The sequence below is a fragment of the Poecilia reticulata genome, chromosome 23 (assembly GCF_904066995.2).
Source record: "Poecilia reticulata chromosome 23, P_reticulata-male-v2, whole genome shotgun sequence".
In the NCBI taxonomy this organism is placed as follows: Eukaryota; Metazoa; Chordata; class Actinopteri; order Cyprinodontiformes; family Poeciliidae; genus Poecilia; species Poecilia reticulata.
This window is the reverse complement of record NC_088852.1, coordinates 726,070-745,582: the sequence shown is the minus strand read 5'-3', so window position 1 is coordinate 745,582 and position 19,513 is coordinate 726,070. Positions and strand designations below refer to the sequence as shown.

Below are 19,513 nucleotides of genomic sequence, written 5' to 3'. Positions count from 1 at the left end.
AAAAGCGCAGGAGAAAGACGCTCTACAAAACCCGCTGCTGCTGATACTGACCGTATGAGCTACATGTAGCACCACTTAGCTTCCAGACAAAAGCTACATTAGCTAAGCTATTGTTGCTAGGTCTGCTGTAAGTGCAAGAGTAAATATCACTAATATTTATCGCTTCTTTACTCAAAATTATTATCTTAAACCGATGCTGGACGCAGGCAGAGCAAGTGGTTACCATGTATTGATGGTTTAGCTTGTAAACCGCTACAAGGTTTACAAGCTAAACCATGTAGCGGTTTAGCTTAGCGCATCTAAACTAACCTCAGCAGAGATGCAGCAAATCAGGAACAGAACAGTTCCAACATGCAGTTAAACACTCACAAAATGTCAGATATAAAATAGAGATTTTACCGGAATAAAAGAGATCGGAGCAGATTCTTGATGTTTCCGAGCCAGATTCACTCAAACGAGTAAAAACTGAACTTCAGTCCGTCCAACATGAGAAAACATCGCAATCTTCATGAAAAAATGTAAAATTAAATCCCCAACAGCTTGTTCAAGGCGTCTAACGCCATTATGCTTCCAAGATGGCCGTCAGCGACAAAGTTCCCGGAAGTGTGACGTCAACCGTGAAGTACGTTAGGCTGTATGGCATGCCGTTATGAAATATTATTTGAAGCGCGACAATGTGATGCAATTCAATATAAACTGAAAAGAGATGCATTATGATGGAATGTGAAGCAAAATATGTAACACAACAGGAAACAACGTGGTAAAATATGAGATTAATGATGAAACAGAATAAATGTGTGAAATTGACCCTGAATCTACAGTGAGGTCAAATCCGCCTGCAGCAGAAGAACCTGAAGGTGTTTCATCCTTCAGCTGATCTCCTGTTTGCCATGTTTTCAGCCAATAATCACCTAAAAACCTAATTCCTGTTTTACATTTAAGAATCTGTTTTGGGATTATTACAGATTCAGTTAGAACTGAACAAGCTGTGTGTCTGTGACAAAGAGTCTGAGGTTGTCGTTGATCCGTCAACTCGACGTTTTGATTCTCTTTGCTGCTGTTTTATGTCTGAATAAATCAAAGGTCAAAGTTTCTGCCTTTCTAAACTTTTCACACCTCTTGAACTTTTCCTTGTTCTTCAAGCTGTTTGTTCTCTAATCTCACTAACCTCTGAGACTGTGACCAGATTTTATCCAGGGGTGTCAGAGTAAACGGGGCACGGCCCTCTTATCGGGTTTTCAGTTACAATTTTCACATTTTTTATTTTTAATGTGCTTTTTATATAAAACAGTAGGGTTACTGTATAATACCAACAATATGATGGTCAGATGAGAGCCTAGCAATAAAAATATAGATTAAAATACAGAAAAATAAATGATTTATAAATGTATCAGTTTTTAAAACACCAAACTGGAGGTTTAACATTTAAAATCTGAGCCTCACTCTTCAGTGAAAACTGTTTAGTTACATGTTTTCCTAAAGAATCTCATAAAAGCTGAAAAATAACGTCTGCTGTGAAAGAATTCAGCGTTTTGTGATGTTTGTAAAAGATTAAAGTAAAAAAAGGAGCAAAAAACACAGAACTGATTCCATTATTTTAAAATATTTAACTGTCATCTTGGTTTATAATGGAGTCATTTTTAATCATTCCACCGTTAAAGCTTTCATTGGTCCTGATGGCCCAGAGTGAAGCGTCATGAACGCTGGCTCACAGTGAGCCGGACTGACCTGCGCCAAGCAGAAACAAAACTCAGGAAACTGCGACGGCTGCAGTTTTGTGCGGACTTGTTTGTACATTAATCTGTGGCAGACGCTGCCTGTGAATTCCTGGTATGATAATGATGTTAGAAAGGTTAAAGAGGTTTGAAACACTTAAAATTCTGCTGTGGAGTCAACGGAGGCCGAAAACGTCAGGAAGGGTTAAGCATGCAGAAGTTAGAAAGCGCTTCAGCTGCAGGTTTGGTCTGTTTGTAGGAGAACGTTTCATTGTGACAGGGTTTTTATTTGCAGATGTGAATGCTGAATAATGCACCGGATAAAACCTGCAGCTGCATCCATGCAGGTCTCTGTTCTGTCCCAGCTGAAGACTTGAAGCATCTCATGCTACATAGAAATCGCAGGTTTCATTTCATGGCTCGATTATGAATAATATTAGGAAACTGTGCAGCTTTAAACCATGAAAAGATGGACGAATCTGTATTTATGTAAAAACAGGATGAGACAAAAGCGCCTTCAGCCGTGCCATTTGACTTGTTCCTCCATCGCTGTTGTTTATTTCTCGTCTTCCTGTTTGTGCTCAGCTGACCTGAAGCTGTTCCTGCAAACGCAGAGCAGCAGAACAGGAGCAGAACAGCTTCATGTGTGTCTGAATATGAGCACAGAGGCGAGTGTGTATGTATACATATGGCCGGGTGTCTCTGGTTGTGGTTTTGTGGGCAGGTGAGTGGGTGGGGGTGTGCAGAGCGCCGGAGATCACACAGCACAGAAACACAGAACAGACGGCTCTCGACCACAGCGCTAACATGTCAACAGAGATTAAACTAGTTTATTATTTTCAAAGAGCAAAAAAAAAAGAAAAAAAATTACGAAACAAAAAAGCAGTCATATTTTACACTAGTGATTATTATTAATTTTTTACAACCATTCAGTCTGCATAACATAAAGAAATAATTCTACATCTTTGTTTCTTTCGTATTTTTGGTACTCTGATTTATACATACAAATAACAAATACAGGAACTTTTTTTCACAATGCATATAATCTGTGGGCAGAAAGAAAGTCTTTCAGGTGATCCAATGTGTGTGTGTGTGTGTGTGTGTGCGCTTCAACACAAACCAATTGCCCGAGACGTATAGCACATCCAAAAAATAAAATAAAAAGGAAAAAAATCTAATAAAATAAGAGAGAGGCCGGCGGCCGGAGGCGCCGGATCTCTGCAAACTTAATGCGACACATTTCATGCAGGCGAAATCTGAGGCCTGCCCTGTCTCAAAGTCTTTCCCTCTCGCTTCTTTTCCTCCTCCGGGACTCGGCGGAGTCTCTGCACCTGCTGCGACTCGTACCCTTCTAGTCGTTAGCTGCCCAGGGGCAAGTTTCCATTTTTTCTTACTTAATTAAAAAGTCTTCATTAAATGTACTGTATTTCATACAATTTGTACAAATATGACCAGTCTGTCCTCTTCTTCAGCTGAACAAGAGGAAAGGAAAGGAAGCAGAGAGGGATGGGGTCCTGTTTCACAGGCAGAAGGTGAGGAGATGCGGGTGTCAGGACTGGGCGCGTTGCAGTGGAGGAATGGCTTTTATACACAATGGAGCTCCATGACGGGCGGAGGCTGCGGCTGCGGCGGGTGGAGGAGAAACGTCCGCTGGAAAAACAGAAACCTTCCCCCTGGAGGTCAGTGCGCCGCAGTCAGTTCGAGTCTGCAAAGCATTTACATCGCAGAGGTACACTTGGGTTTTATAAAAATAAGACAGAACCGAGGAGAAAGGATCCCGCTTGGGTCGGACCGAAGAGTCTGGAGCGGAGGTACCGAAGGGCGTGGAGGTGACCGGGGCCTTAACCCATGGCTGTCACCATACTGGAAGGGTGGTGGGGGGCGAAGGGGAGGCTGGAGGAGGGGTGCATGGGTGTGGGGGTGGTGAGCATGTGGCTGGAGTGCGAGAAGGGGGGGAAGGAGGACATGTGGCGGGACAGGGCGGCCGGGCTGAACGAGCTGCTCTTGTCCATCAGGCTCTTGGAGAAGTCGTCCATGCTGTCTTGGGACTTTTTGCTCTTCTTGGACTTACTGGACATCTTCCTGTTCCGGGTCTGGATGCCTTCCTTCTTCATGGTCAGAGGTCGGTTGATCTGCTCTCGAAAGGAGACAGAAAGACGGCAGATTAGTACTTTGTCTTGAGATATGAACATGAAAAAACAAACATTTGTGACCAATTTGGAGCTGATGCATTTCAGAAACTCGACTCGTCCATTTCAGGCTGGTATTTAGATTTATATCTTAATCTGAAACATATTTGCAGCTGTGATGTTTCCTCAGAGAGAGGAAGACAAACAGAAGATGGAAGTGGGACGGATGGAAGCCATTCAAGCAGAGACGATGCCGGCCGGCCGGCCAAGTCCTTGTTCACTTGGCGTTGGCTAAAATGGCTCCAGCTGCCGTTACCTACAGGTCGGGACGATGAGACTCTGGAAGCAGGATCGGGACTCCTTCTCGGAATAAAGCCGGGCGTTTTTCAGCTGACTGTCAATGATTATCGGAGGGCAAAGATCTCCTGTGGTGACGCGGTTTCTTCCTCTAAACTGTGACTCCACACGGTGGAGGTGCTATGAGCTTCGCTCCGTAAAGCCAGGCGAGCCTTTCCTCTTTGATGCCTGAAACGTCAAACATCTGAAACGGTTGACCACCTGAGAAAAGACAGCGAGGCGTTCACACCCAGCCCTCCTGTCAAACCTCAGCCTGCGACAGAGGTGTCAAAACTAAACATACTGTTAGTCTCTCAGACGGCTACACCCCGTCCTCACCCAGCGGGGGCTGCTGGAGGTGCAAACACAAGCTAGCTTAATGCTAATGTTTGTGTCCTAATTAATCCTAATCCTGACAGATCTATCCAGAATTCACTCCAAGAATCTGGAATAGGATTCGAGCTCCAACAGAAATCCAGATTTACTCAAATCAACCAAAACCAGCCAAGTACTGAAATGCATGCAGACACATAACAGACTCTCCTTCTGGGGGTTTCAATGCACAATCAGCTGCTAAATACAGAAAATACCAACTAGAAATAATTACTCCGCCAATATCTGGCGCCCCCTCCAGCGTGGCGCCCCGCCAGTTCTTACGCCACTGACTCAGAGGTTGGGGTCAGTTCAGACGCTAATAAGTAGCTGGGAAATCATCTTCTTCTTTGTGTTAAAGCTCACTCTCTGTCTGTTTTCAGTGGCGAACCGTCGGCCAAGAGAAACATGGGAAAGTGATTTAAGAGAGAGCGGAGAGTCTCTGAGCAAACTCTGTCATGAGAGAGAGGGGAGGAAGAGGAGGGAGAAGAAATTACCTACATGTGGCCTGAGAGCAGTTAGTCTGCTTATTATTATTATTAGCTGGAGCTACAATGGCGGTTTGATTGGAAGTGACAGCTTTGTGCAGGAGAGGGGAGATAAACGAGTCCCCGGGGTTTCCGTCCTGTAGATGTCAAATCCTGCGCTAAGCGACCCAAAACGAATCAGGCAGATTGGTGTTCAGAGGGGAAACCAAGAGGGTGCAAACACCCAGAGAGAGAAAAACCGCCCAGAAATTAATCTAATTTTAATTATTATTTAAAAGCAGGCAGACTGCAGGTTGAGCTCACTCCACTGCCAATAAATGTGAGTTTTGTTATCTCTGCGCCACGGAAACTCTCTGCAGGGACAAGTCAGATCAAATATTCACAGGAAGAAGAGTCCAAGATGAGGGGGTGAAATATCCAGCAGGGCTGTGTGTTCAGCAGCAGATCCTGAGCAGGTTTATTACTTACATTGTGCAGCTTGAAGTAGAGGCCGCAGGCGTTGCACACCGGGTCTCCGTTGGCGTTTCTCCGCCACAGCGTTGTCGTCGTTGTCTGGCAGTTTGCGCAGGACGTTCCTGCCCGCCTGGCTGCAGACTGAACGAAAACCACGAGTCAGGTGACCGCAGCACAAACCAATCAGCTTCAAGATTCACACAAAGCAGCGGCTCTTCCTCTAGTTTACAGGTTGTGGGTGAATCTACTGTCCTTTAAATCCAAACTACATCATTAAATACATGAGAATAAACGCAGCACAAACTCTTCAGATTTCCTTTCATCGCAGATCAAAAGCACAAGTTATTTCCTCTCTAAAACACTGAAGGCTTTTATTTTCACTGTATATGTTTTCCATCTTTTTATGCATATAAGTGAAGCTGAACATAGTTTAAAGAGCACAAAGACAGAAATGGCAGAAAAAGAGCTGCTTTCACTGGGGCTCTAAAAATAGCGTCCTGGGGCGCATAACTCAGAGAGAATAAATATTTACAGAAGACATAAAAGCAGCGCGGAGCCGTTCATCTCATTCAACCTCCGTTCTGGAAAAAGCTGCATGTTTGAAACGTCAAACAATTACAGCGAAAGTTTGTTAATGCAGGAGAAACGCTGCAGCCCGGCTGCGATGAAGACAGAGAGCAGCAGCAGCGCCTTGACATTGATGTTATAATCTCTAAAAGCAATCAATACCTACGGGTGACCGCAGAGGACACGCCAAAAGCGAACGACTACATTATCTCCTGGAGGCATTTCCAATTATACGGCTGTTGGCCTAATAAGCGCTGCTGCCGCCGCGTGCTGGGAATAACCAATCAGAGAGCAGCGGACTTTCATTCCTTTCACATGTTTTCCTTTTTACTTTCCTTTCTGGAAATCTGATTTGTGCAGCTCTGGCCTCCACGAATAAATAAATATTTATTGAATTATTAAAACGCTGCGCATCGCACAGATATTTTAGCGGGTTTAAATAAGCGCAGGCCGTGCGGGGCTCCGGACAGCCTCTGTGTTTTGACTGCGCCGTTATCTGCGCCGCGCAGATATCCGGCAGCCCTTTCCTCTCCATTCCTTCCCTGAGACGTCGGCTTTTCACATTAAGGCCGGAGGAATAAGTCCAGAGGCCGGCAGAGCAGGGCTGGTCACCTATTGCTTCCTAACACTTTTTATTTTTACTAATCTAGGGAACTCCTTTAAGCTCATAAGTCATGAGGGGGTTTCCCTACAGAAGAAACCTCAACCTATTTTTCTGGAGCTCAGTGCATGCAGCCACATTCAGCTGCAGAAGAAGCAACTTAAAATACACATGAGTCCTTTTTGCAAACAGCAAAATCAATCTTTTTTTTTATTAATCTGTATTATTTTCAGATTATGCATTAATTTTTTTTCTAAGGTAGTATCTGAAAACAGAGACCTGCACTTGCCGAGTCAATTTCCTGCAGCTAATAGGCCTACTTCTTCCTGGATAGAGGGGGAAACAAACACAGAGAGAGACGGAAACGTCATCAGCAGAGAGGAAAATGTCGGTGGAGGAACGTACCAGCCGCCGCTTGGGCTTGATGAGAGGGCGGTTCTGCCCGTTCATCTTGTGATACAGGCCGCAGGCGTTGCACAGATAGTGGCCCGTACCGTCCCGCCGCCACAGCGGGGTGGACGTGGCCCCGCAGTTCACGCACTCTCTGCCTTCTGCGCGCGGGAGAGCGCACAACAACACACACACACACACACACACACACACACATAGAAATAAAAGATAAAAACACGGACACGGGGTCAGGCGGAGGCGGAAATATAAAAATCATGTTGATGTAATAATCAGGGCTGGCAGGAAAAAAATCCGTTAATATTCTGACAAAACATGAATTCAATTATCAATAATAATAACAATAAAAATAATAATACAGAGAATGGCACATCAAACATATTGTTAATTTTCTTAAGGTCCTTAAAACCACAAAGTTAACGTCTGTAAACAACCTGAAACATTTTGGATCATTTAAAAAATGTCACAGTTTAACATTTCTCTTTCATTCACCATCTAATAACAAAAATAATATTTTATGTTCGAGTTTTTCCGCTTTGTTCTGAAATGACGGTGAACCCTGAAACTGAAACGCGCTGCAGCCGCTCCGCGTTATTTGAAAGCAGAGAGTGAAGCTTTGTGAACATCAGCGAGAAGCTTTCTGCCTTTTCATGCAGACACACTTCCCTTTTTTATAAATCACACACACACACACACACACACACACACACACACACTGCTTTAGATGTGTGACAGACACACACAGGCACCTGGGAAACTGCGTTTCTCTCTTTCTCTTTTGATTTTACAAAAGAAAGAAAAAATCAAACAGGAACTGCGTCGGTTCCAGGCCTGAGAGAGAGAGACGCTCCGCTGCCTCAGTTTTAAATAAAGGAGAAAATGTGCAGAAAAATCTCATAAGTATTCCTAAGATCTGAAAATATTCTGTAAATGCCTGTTATCTCCAGTGATCCTGGAATTAAAATCTTTATTTGCATTTTAATCCCGATGATATGCATCAACTAATCCACTGTTTTCGCCGCTGATTTTAATCTCATTACAGAAAACGGGCTTTTTATCTGTTCTCATAATAATAATAATAATAATAATAATAATAATAATAATAATAATAATAATAATAATAATAGACCCCTCCGGTCTGCGCCTCAGCGCGGCTCAGCCGTCAACGCGGCGCAGCTTCCGGTTCTCGCGCTGGCTCAACAAAGCGACAGTGGCGCGCGCTGGCCTGACAGTAATGGGATTATCCTGAACATATAAACGGGCAGACAGAGCAGCGAGCCGCGGTCCGTCTGTCTGTCTGTCTGTCTGTCTGTCTGTCTGTCTGTCTGTCTGTCTGTCTGTCTGTCTGTCTGTCTGTCTGTCTGTCTGTCTGTCTGAATTAGAGCCAGGCGGGTTTTATTCTTTCTGAAGGAAAATACAGTTTAAATATTTTTATTAAAATGGGAAAATATCCGATTAATTTCCGTTAGAAAAAATATGTCCAATTATTATTATTATTATTATTATTATTATTATTATTATTATTATTATTATTATTATTATTATTATTATTATTATTATTACTAGATGAGGAGCTGAAAGAGGGCCGGCTCGGCCTGCCTGAGCTCAGGCTCGGTTCGGGGTCAACATGGCTCTGCGGTTCTCTGTAAATCTGGGGAAACGTTAGAGCAAAAGGGAATGTAATAAACGCACGCCTACCTGAACAGGACCTTGTTTTTGGTCTCGTTTTGGAACCATAACTAGAAGATGACCCACCTATCAGGCTACTTGGTGGGAAGAGGCCGGGGCCGTATTCATAGGGTGGGTATGTGGCGATGGGGTGGTGGGCAGAGGCTGACCCTGCTCCGATTGACGCCACGCTCCGGCTGTGAGCTGATTCCAGTTTCATGCTCTCGGCCAGGGTCACCTGGTACTTTATGCACTCTTTGTCCTCCTGGCGCCCGGAGCTGCTGGAGCCCGGGGTGGAAATGCCCGGGTCCGGGGACACGTCTTTGGGAGGGGTCGGGGGGAAGGTGAAGAGATGCGGACTGGAGTGTCCGGTGGACAGGGAGGTGGAGGAGGCCGGGGGGTAGACGGACAGGCTGGCCGGGGAGCCGTGGTGAAGCGGGTTCTTGGGGAAGGGGCTGAGGTTCCAGGGGGAGCTGCTGTGGTGGGGGGGGATTCCTTTGCTGCCCTCCAGCCAAGGCAGCGAGCTGTGCAGTAACGACGGGCGGCACACCTGGCTACCTGCAGCGGGAGACACAACAAGATCAGCAGCCTGCTCGGTCCGCAGCAAATCAAAGATCTAAAATGTGATTTTCCAGCATATCAGGTAACAGAAAGCTTCATTTTCCCGTCTAACAGGCCCTGATGCAGCAGCTCTGCTGTCCAAACGCCTCAGAACAAACTGCGAGCTGCGGTAGAGGAAGTTACACAAACTCCACAAGCGGCTGCATGCGGCGCTGCTGCCTCAGAGGTTCATGTGATCAGAGGGACAAATTTCCCAAAAATCTCCACAAACTTTGAGTCGCCGTCAAACACGCGGCCGCCCAGAGAAACTGATCTGAAACAACAAGTCCTCACACTAGCGAGGCAGGTCGCGTTTCAGGTGTTTAGACGGAACACAAGGAGGTAAACTACGAGCAGAAACTGAAACCCGGTCCGGATCAAATTATAATGTGAAACCCAGCCGAGAGCCTTTGCGTACAATCATCGAAAAAGCTGGATTATGATTAAGAAATAAAAATAAAAAGGCCCCAAAGAGGCCGTCGACTCACCGGGTGGAGGAGGAGGGTACCTCTGGACGGCTCGGACTGAGTTCCCATAGTACGAAGAGACGTGGTTCCCCTGCCCATCGATATTAAACAGTACATCCACATCTTCCGCCAGCGGATACTGCGAAGGGTCCATGTACGAGTGGCCGAGGCCCGGGTGATGAGAGCCGGGATGCTGTTCGTTCAGCACCGCGGGATGATGGCTCATCCATCGAGGCTGGTCCGCACTTACTTCCATCGCTCGCTCTTTGTCTTCGAACCTGATTTAATTATTTCTGTTCTTCAGTAAAAGTTCATGTGGAAAAAAAAACGGAGCAAAGAAATAATCAGTCCCAAATCCGTTTGCGTTAAAATCCAACAGGTTCCGCGGCCGCTTCCGATCACCTGGAGACAGAGAGCAGAGCGTTAGAGTCACTTTCTGGTTCTGTTCTTCATGCAAACCAAGCGGCGACACTGGATTCACGAAATAAAAATACAAATAAAAATAAAAAAGAAGAAAAGAAAACGCAGAGAGATTGAAACATACCCGCAGAAGCCCCGCATGCAACAACGCTGCTGCCGCACGAACACGGCCAAAATGGAATCCAGTTCTGCGCAGAGTTCCTGAACTCTTTCCTCTCAGAAAAAACGTGACCAGATATAAAAAATAAAAGATGTGAGAGTTTTCAGGCCGGTTCAACAAGTAGCGCAGAGCTGAGTCTGCGCTGCGCACTGAGCGGCACCAGCAAGTTCAACTCACTGATCAGATCTGCTGCTAGCTTTCTCCATTAACCCCGCTCTCTCTCTCTCTCTCTCTCTCTCTCTCTCTCTCTCTCTCTCTCTCTCTCTCTCTCTCTCTCTCTCTCTCTCTCTCTCTCTCTCTCTCTCTCTCTTTTCTTTTTTTACAGTGAAGGCATTCTTTCAGGATGGCGCCAGGCAGCTCAATGCTCGCAGACAGCTGTGGCGCGACGCAACTTAAGGAGGGTCTGTCAGTGTCATCAGCTGAGGGGAGGGGCCTGATCACTGAGTCCAACTAAAGCAAGAGACGCAAAAACTGCAAGTTTTCAATCACTTCAGATAAAAAATAAAAACATAAAGATCCACATTAATTATTAAAGGCTTTCAAAGGACACGGAAGTTTAAAAAGGCGCAAAACTGAACAGATTTAAAAAGAAACAGAAATAGAAGGAATAAATAAAGACAAGAATATTAAGAAGTGTTTGTTTCATTCATGTCTCAAAGTGCTGCAGTGTGTGTGTGTGTGTGTGTGTGTGTGTGTGTGTGTGTGTGTGTGTGTGTGTGTGTGTGTGTGTGTGTGTGTGTGTGTGTGTGTGTGTGTGTGAGCAGCGCAGCCTGTTGCTCGGGGCGACCGGCGGTTTTCGGGACGTTTCTCTCTTTAAACTGTGACAGTGCGTCCTCTCGCGGTGACGCCTCATTATTCTGCCTGTTGGCTCCGAAACGCGCCGGGACGCGGTGAGGCCCGCGAGCCAAGACCGTTCATCATATTTCATTTCTTTACATGTTAAACAAACGTCAACAATTATTAACGGGATCGTTTGTGGCTCTGTTCATATTTCTGCTGCAGTCACGGCTTCATTTTAAACACAGAAGAGGAAAAGTTTTTTTTTTTAAATGTATATATACATTTGGAGAGAAAAAACACAACTTGTATGATCTAATCTTATTTCTTTATCCTCTTAAAAAATAAATTCAATAGAATATTAGGCTAATTTTCAGATTAAAAGTTGCATTAGATAATCTTTCAGCAGGTATGAAATATATTTTCTATTAAGCAGAAATTTCAGTTTATTAAATGGAAATAATATTCAGATACTGAATTTCTTATTTACATTTGTCATAAACAGAAAATCATCTCATGAGTTTTAGTCTCGATTAGATCGATACTGTAGTAGTAGTGGAAATGTGTGTGTGTGTGTGTGTGTGTGTGTGTGTGTGTGTGTGTGTGTGTGTGTGTGTGTGTGTGTGTGTGTGTGTGTGTGTGTGTGTGTGTGTGTGTGTGTGTGTGTGTGTGTGTGCATCGACGCCACTGGATGTGACGTCACTGTAAAGCCAGGAAATGAACCCGCACAGGGCGCGCAGCTAGGTGGGTAAAAGCAGTCGGGAGCGCGCACGCCCTTGCTGTGCGGCGGCGTCGGAATCAGCAGCAGCAGCAGCAGCAGCAGCAGCTGCTGCAGCTGCAGCTGCATCCATGAGCTGGAGAATCAGCGGGGCGCCGCACAGGGGAATTTATGAGCTACATGCGCTCAACCAAAAACTGCACACGTCGGCCTGCCGCTATGTTCAGTCCTCATTTGGATCAAACGGAACCAGTCAGAACTGGTCCAGTTTCCCCCTGACGCCTCGCTCTGCTGCACGGTTTCTACTGTTAGTTTAATATTGGGGAGAAAGAGGAGAGGAAGAGGAGCAGACCGAACCGGACCTAACCCTAACCCGGGAAAATAACAACAACAACAACAATAATAATAATAATAATAATAATAATAATAATAATAATAATAATAATAATAATACAGTCTGTGTTTTATTTCTCTTGGTTCGGGTGAACAGAACCAGTCCGGAACCAGGCCTGTTCTCGACCTGATTCTCTTTTAGAAATGAAAATCAAACTGAAATATTTCCAGGATTTGTTTGTTGTTGTTTTTTTGTTTTGTTTTCTGTAATAAAATTAAAAAATTAAAAAAAACAACAAAACAAAACAAACATTTTAAATGTAATGAGCAGAATGTGAGCAGAACTGCAGTCACAGTTCTGGGTCCAGTCGCGGTTCTGATGACGCAGATTATTTCTGCCTGATTATGTCAAACATCTCTGATTAAAATCAAAACTGTTTTTTTGCTCTGCGGCTCAGAGTTTAAGATGGGAACAGATTATTCTGCTGCCAGTGAGAGGATCAAATATTTTAGATTAGGTCTCGCCTACGTGTGTGTGTGTGAGTGTGTGTGAGAGAGAGTGTGTGTGTGTGTTTATCCCCAAACATCACTGATTCCTTATGAATAAAAATTACAACTAAAGGATAATAATTAAATGAAAAACCGTGTGAATTAAATTCAGCAGCCAGTGAAATGAATGCGTGAATATTTGGAGGTTCGGTTGAGGAGTGAGAGGCTGACGGTGCCTCGGTGCTGCCGGGTCTGTCATATTTCTGCTGCTTTCTCATTTCTTCCAAAACAAAGTGGCAGAACAACCTGACTAATATGTGGCTTTCAGCCTCACAGCAGGACGAAATTTAGAAACATAGAAAAATGGCGCTAACGCGTTGTTTGCGGAATGTTTGAGCTGCGGCGCGTTGAAGCGGAGCGGGCCGCAGGTGAAGCCGGCCGCCGGCCGCCGGCCGCCGGCTGCAGGCTGCAGGCTGCGGGTCAGGCTGCCAGGCTGCACCGGCGCTGCACGCATGTCGAAACCGCTGCTGCTCCCCGCAGGTAATCTATTTGTTACATCACTGAGTCATTTGTCACCTCGCTGCTCTTTTCAAGAAAAGGAGCTGCTGTTCTCTGTTGTTCTCTCTGACATGTGAATCGAAGCTGCTTCTTAGAACAAAACGAGGGCGTCAAATTCTGCTGCTGAAACCTGAAAACAGAACTCCGGTTCCTAGAATGATTTAAACTGAGAGCAAAAAAATATTCTTCGAGTGTAAAAAGGGAAAAATAGAGTAGTTCGTGTTTTCTGTCACTCTTTCCTACAGTGCAGTGAAAAAGGAAAACCGTGAGCCGGTTGGCCAAGTTGTGATGCTTATCAGCGTCTGTATCGCTGCTCGATGTGATCTGTCAGCCGCCGTGCGGGGCCTCTTCACCTTCATTCAGAGGCTGGGCTTCCATTTACAAATTCACTCTGAATTTAAATATAGAATTAAAAAATTTTAAAAAAAACTCCCAGCAGCGACGGAAGCCGGGATCCGACCCGCGGCTCCGCTCACAGCGTCAAAGATTTCAAATTTTAAATCTAATTTTTGGAGATTTATTTTTTCAGGCAGAATTAAATAAAAAATAGAGAAATGCGCGCCGCATGTCCTCTGTGATGCTGCCCTCATTTCTGCGCCATATCGATGCAGAGAGCGGACTGAGATGGAGGAAGAACAGCCGCCGGCAAGGTAATCAGATCGATTTCACGGCTGGAGCGGCTCCCCGGCCGGAACCGCCGCCATCAGCCTGAGCGGCAGGTAATATGCCGCTAAAACTCCTCATCTGCGCTATTTTAGCCGCGGCGGCTGAAATATGGGGGAATGGGCGGCGGGTCGGTCCGGAGAGAGGCGCGGAACGCGGCGCTGAATCAGTGTTGGCTCGGTTCGGATGGAGGCTGCTGGAGGAGCCGCCGAACCCGAAACGAAAAACCAAAAAATGAAATCGTGTCTGAATATTTCTGATTCTGATTCAAAGCAAAAGTTTCCATCATTCAGAGCCGCAGCAGCAGATCCGAGCAAAGCGAGCTGCACATGGAAAAGCTACTGACCTGACCGCTGGACGCCGCGCCGCTTTTCTTCTTCTTCTCTTTTCTTTTCTCCTTTTTTGGTTTGTTTTTTTCCTCCCCAGCAGATGAGAAGAAAGACTGACATGCAGATGGAGGCGCCGATGGCATTTAGAGACAGGCGGGGAGAGAGAGGCTGAGAGGGCGAGAGCTGTGGACGGGAAGAGCACACACACACACACACACACACACACACACACACACACACACACACACAGAGGCTTCTTACTGCGCGCTCCCGCTCGTGCACGCGCAAGGCCCTGGCACGGTCCCGGAGTCATCAGCCTGATTATAAATAAGAAACGCGCGCGCACGCATGTAGGCTACCGGGGCACGGCAGCGCGCGCGCGCACGCGGCCTCGCCTCTACTGTATGAGCAGCTTCCGGCTCAGAAAGCAACTAGATGCGGCTCCAGCCAATGGGAAGAGGCCTGCATCACAGGGTTAACTCTCAGGCTTCACGTTCTGCCTCATTATTCCGTTTCTTTGACATTTTCAGGAACATTTGAGGCGATTTTCATCTGAATCTACCGACTGAATATTGAAAATAGATCCGTTTGTCTTTGAATCAAAATATTACACCCTGCTGTGTTTTAAATGTTTCCCTGTTCTTCAATAATTTCAAGCTTTTTTCATCTAAAGAATTTATTTTAGACTAAAAATAGATTTTTCCCACAATGTTCTGTTGTTTTATCTGATAAATCTAAACCAGTATTTTAAAATGTTCTCATCCTGAACAAATATTCACCTCAGAACCATTTTTAATTAAAATCTGTTTCAGATTAAAATCTGTTCATTTTAATCTGACAATAATTTTTCTTACCATATTTATTTGTTTAATAATTTGGATTTTAATTGAATATGTATCCAGATTAACCTATATATCTGTTTTCTCACCTATTTGTTGATGTTTTCATTAATATTAAAGGCCCGGAAGCTTTTAGAAACGCTTCTTTTCAAACTAATATAAGAATTTGAATCTTTTTAAACTGAAACTGGTTGATTTTGAATCTACTTTTGCTCCGTTTGATTCGTTTAACCCAACAGAAAACAGATGTAAGACCTTCAGGGCCTTTTGTTCGCTTGTTTATTAAATAAATATCAGTTTTAGAATAAAAAGCGGTGTTAATTATTGATCTGCGCCGCGTTGCTTCAGAGACACGGAGCTCCGCGTCCCTTTGTGCCGCAGAAGGAGCCGCTGCGCCACAAAGGACAGAGAAGTGCAGCTGCACGGAGACAAATAAAGCCAGAAACGCGGCGGGTGGGGATGCAGGATGCAGGCTGAAATGCAGCATAATGTGATCGCAGCAACACGTTGGGTCTGCTGGTTATTTTTTTTTTTTTTATGCCAGAAAAGAAGAAAAAGGCGCGAGCGGACTGAGTAACCCGGAGCGCGCGCAGCGGCCTGCTTATTGACAGCTCGGTTGATTGAAAGGAGCACCAAGCAAATCCGATCCTCCTCTGTGAGAAACGCGCTGGAGGAGCAGAGAGGAAGAGGATGCTGCAGGCTTGGCGTCTCTCATGTTGCGCCTCGACTCTCTGAAGGAGAATGTAAACTGATCACACCCAAATCTAGCTTTGGTGGCGGAGGGTGGGGAGAAATTCAATTAAGGTAATAAATTAAAGATAATTGGCGCAAACCGCCTTGTATAAACTTACGGATGCGGCTCTGCAGCCAAACGCGTCTTTTTAAAGCGATGAATAATTCAGTTCGCTGCGCGGCGCGGCGCGGCTCCTCATTTAGGAGGAATTAGAACATGCCGGCATCTGAATGGAATTAGAAAAATAACACATCCAGATCGTAATGATTTATTAATCTGCTTTTGATGCAAACACAGCGCGAATGCTGGGAATTAGATTTCAATGTAAAGGTAAAGCAACACAGATGGGAGCGACCAGATTATGGCGGAATTTATTCACATTAAAGACGCAATAAAAGATTCATTAGGAGGGAAAATAATAGGAATCAATTAGGAAGATAAACAGGAAGTGGCTCGTTCTGAATTCACATTTCTATGATGTTAGAGAATAAATGTTGGTTGTTGTGGCTGAAATGTGGCGCCACCTGAGCAGCCATGTTGTCTCCCACCTTTACACGCAAACCCAACAGGCTGCGGCGTTTCACCGCGTTAAAAGCTGATCAGCCACTTTCCTCTAAACAGGCAGTAAATGTTCTCTTCCAGCAGGATTCCTCTGGAAACGGAGGGAGATGACCTTAATTTGAGACAAAACAACAGCAGCAGCAGCCAATGCGCGGGTTTAATCTATTTACTCATTTATTCTCTCACTGTGTTTTATTACATTCCGTGCACCATCCAAAGCCGGTGCATGCGCGTGCGTGTGCGTGCGTGCGCGCCGCTTCTTTCTGCCTGCGATTTTTATTTTAAAATATTAGGCCGAGGTGGGGAGAATTATAAACGACTCGGCTCTTATCTGCTGCCTTCACGTATCCAGGATCACAGAAGCTGATTAAGAAAGAAGTCACAGCCAACGCTGGATTCATAATGATTTGGAATAATGAATCCTTATCTCCCCTCTGCAGATTATCAGCCTTTCAGCTCGCCATGTTTTGTTACATGGGATAATTTATTGCATCTAATACATCACAATGAATCTGATGGGGGAAAGTGATGGCCGTGTTAGCAGAGAGGCTGCTTCTTTCCCTCTTTTTTTATTTTATTTTATCCCGGGGCAATGAAATGCCTTTACGATTTTTAATTGGTAAAATATAAGCAGGATCTGATAAAATAAAAAATAAAGCAGCAGAAAATAGAAGCAGAGAGGTGTAATCTTGCCTGCTAGTGTTCCAGCAGCTATAATTAGTGTGTCAGTTTCAACCTGAAATTAACGGCATCGACCTGCATCTGGCGCAGCGCGCGGCGCGCGGCGCTCTGCGCGCGCACACCCTCATTTCGCATGATTTATTTTTCCACCAAGAACAGATAATTAATCATAAACACATGGAGAGGAAAATGCTACAGCTGCAGCGAGCTGGAGATAACACGATATTTGCATCTAAAAAGATTTGATGAAACCAGGTTTTTCTTCTTCTCCTCATCCCACCTGAAGGCTGCGGGTTCGGCTCAACACCGCAAACCGAACGGCAGGTTTGCGTGATTAATCTGCGGCTGGTGACGTATCATTAATCACTGCTGCAGGGGCGGCGCAGCTTTAAATGGGGCCCAGAGCGCAGTCTGAACTGGGGCCACAAAATGATTTAATATCTATCTATCTATCTATCTATCTATCTATCTATCTATCTATCTATCTATCTATCTATCTATCTATCTATCTATCTATCTATCTATCTATCTATCTATCTATCTATCTATAATTTTTTATGTTTACATGCAGACATTTAAATTTTTCATACTGGCTGCAATTTTGATTTTAAATATTTTCAAAATAAAACCTAAATAAATAAATAAATAAAAGATGAATTTTCAGCAACATGGATTCAGTGGAGACATTAATGTTCCTGAGGCCCCCTGCTGGCCTGGAGGGCCTCAGCAGCTCAAAGGTCACGTGACTCAGTTTCATTATTTATGTTTACACTGATGTTACTACTACTACTACTAATAATAATAATAATAACCACATTTTTCTATTGTGCATCCACATAACATAACCAGAACCATAAAATTAACTAACTACATAAATTAAATAAAATAAAATAAAATAAATAAATAAATAAATAAATAAATAAATAAATAAATAAATAAATAAATAAATAAATAAATAAATCTCCTATTTCTGCTTAATCACAACAGTAATAAAAAAGGAACTAAATCATAATTTTTAGTTCATTAATAACTAATAGTTATTAATGAACTAAAAGCCTTTTAACAAGTTTTTGTCTGTTTTATTGTATTTAATTGATCTGATCTTTTAATCACAATGAGATTAAATAAAAATGTAAAGTTCTCGAGATCAAAACAAAATGAACATTTTCTTATTTATTATCAACGAAATTAGAGGTTGTGAGATTCTGTGGTGCCTCTTTAGCGCCCCCTGCAGGCCTGCACGGCCTCACAGCAGCAGCTTCATTCGCTCATTCCTTGGGCCGGCTGAGCCTCCCCGTCATGAATGTGCCGCAGCCTGAATGGTTTACAAGAAGGCTAAAAATAATAATAATAGTTTTCTGGATAATGAGTCCATGTTGTCGGGTTGGAGCAGAGCCCGGTCCGCTCAGGTTCTGGACGGCGCCATGTTTGAACTCCATCACGGTGCCAGGAGGAATTAGCATTTTATTTGCAGCTGTAATTAGATGATCAGTCTCTCTCTCTCTCTCTCTCTCTCAGTCTCTCTCTCTCTCTCAGTCTCTCTCTCTCTCTCTCTCTCTCTCTCTCTCTCTCTCTCTCTCTCTCTCTCTCTCTCTGTGTCTCTCTCTCTCTCTCTCTCTCTCTCTCTCTCTCTCTCTCTCTCTCTCTCTCTCTCTCTCTCTCTCTCAGTCTCTCTCTCTCTCTCAGTCTCTCTCTCTCTCTCTCTCTCTCTCTCTGTGTCTCTCTCTCTCTCTCTTTTCTCTCTCTCTCTCTCTCTCTCTCTCTCTCTCTCTCTCTCTCTCTCTCTCAGTCTCTCTCTCTCTCTCTCTCCTGGCAGCGCCGCCAGATGTTTATCTCTTCATACTCGGGGAAGCTGCCATGTCAAACAAACCGAGGATGGACCCTCGGTCGGGAATCCAGGACCCCCCTTCATCTTCATCTTCATCTTCTTCTTCCTCTTTCTGCTGAGCAGAATAATCCTGGACCGGTTGGAGTCCAGAGAGTTTCATGGACGGAGGGAGACAGAGGCTCTGTAAGGCTGACCGAGGCCCTGGGCAGGATCTCACCTGGGGCCCACCTCCAGCTCTGACCGGTTGAAACGGACACACTAATTAAAGCGCGTTGCTGCTGGAACAGTAGCAACACTGTCCGTGTAATTACACTGTAAAAAACACTTCCTGTTTTTACACCTAACTAACATTTTCTCAGCCTTCCTGTTCTCTGGATAATCTGTTTGCTCTTCAAACTGTTTCATCAAAACAAAGAAACTCACCTTGATTCTTTTATTCTAACAGAAAAATGATGAAATAGCAGAATAAATTGCTCCGTTAAGCTCTTTAGATGAGTTGGAAGACGGACTGCTACTGGAGATCCTGTCATAAACGACGACTGAAGAAACCTGGGTGATAAAAACTATGACAACATTTACATGAACTAAAATATATTTAAACTGATGAAATATGAGAAAAA

At 44.4% G+C, this 19,513-nt stretch overlaps 1 protein-coding gene and 1 long non-coding RNA gene across 11 annotated transcripts in view; both read right to left on the bottom strand.

Annotated features, from left to right (window-relative positions):
- The window catches only part of LOC145550227 (uncharacterized), a 97,563-nt gene extending 96,959 nt beyond the window's left edge, over positions 1-604 (bottom strand). For both annotated transcript variants that reach the window (XR_014086140.1, XR_014086139.1), the window contains exon 1: positions 400-604. This is a non-coding gene — a long non-coding RNA (uncharacterized LOC145550227). The remainder of the gene's footprint in view (positions 1-399) is intronic.
- Positions 605-2,518: 1,914 nt separating this feature from the next.
- Positions 2,519-14,449, bottom strand: gata3 (GATA binding protein 3). Of its 9 annotated transcripts, none has more exons than XM_081603985.1 (6): positions 14,269-14,440; positions 9,826-10,206; positions 8,825-9,295; positions 6,941-7,212; positions 5,509-5,634; positions 2,519-3,847 (listed from the first exon to the last, which is right to left on the bottom strand). In XM_081603985.1, exons 2-6 carry the CDS (start codon positions 10,058-10,060, stop codon positions 3,557-3,559), a joined length of 1,395 nt encoding a protein of 464 aa, XP_081460111.1. In that variant the 5' UTR covers positions 10,061-10,206; positions 14,269-14,440; the 3' UTR covers positions 2,519-3,556. The 9 variants fall into 9 exon arrangements, with proteins under 9 accessions (XP_081460111.1, XP_008399839.1, XP_081460114.1 ...); XM_008401617.3 differs by having other exon boundaries at positions 8,768-9,295; positions 14,269-14,438; XM_081603988.1 differs by having other exon boundaries at positions 6,941-6,987; positions 8,768-9,295; positions 14,269-14,436.
- Positions 14,450-19,513: the final 5,064 nt, after the last annotated feature.

Bases quoted from the DNA above. Each gene is read 5' to 3' on its own strand.
- gata3 (XM_008401617.3), bottom strand. From the start codon at position 10,060: ATGGAAGTAAGTGCGGACCAGCCTCGATGGATGAGCCATCATCCCGCG. The intron at 9,296-9,825 runs GTGAGTCGACGG...CTCCCGCTGCAG, and splicing joins GTACCCTCCTCCTCCACCCG to GTAGCCAGGTGTGCCGCCCG. The intron at 5,635-6,940 runs GTCTCTGTTTTC...GTTTTCGTTCAG, and splicing joins AATTGACTCGGCAAGTGCAG to TCTGCAGCCAGGCGGGCAGG.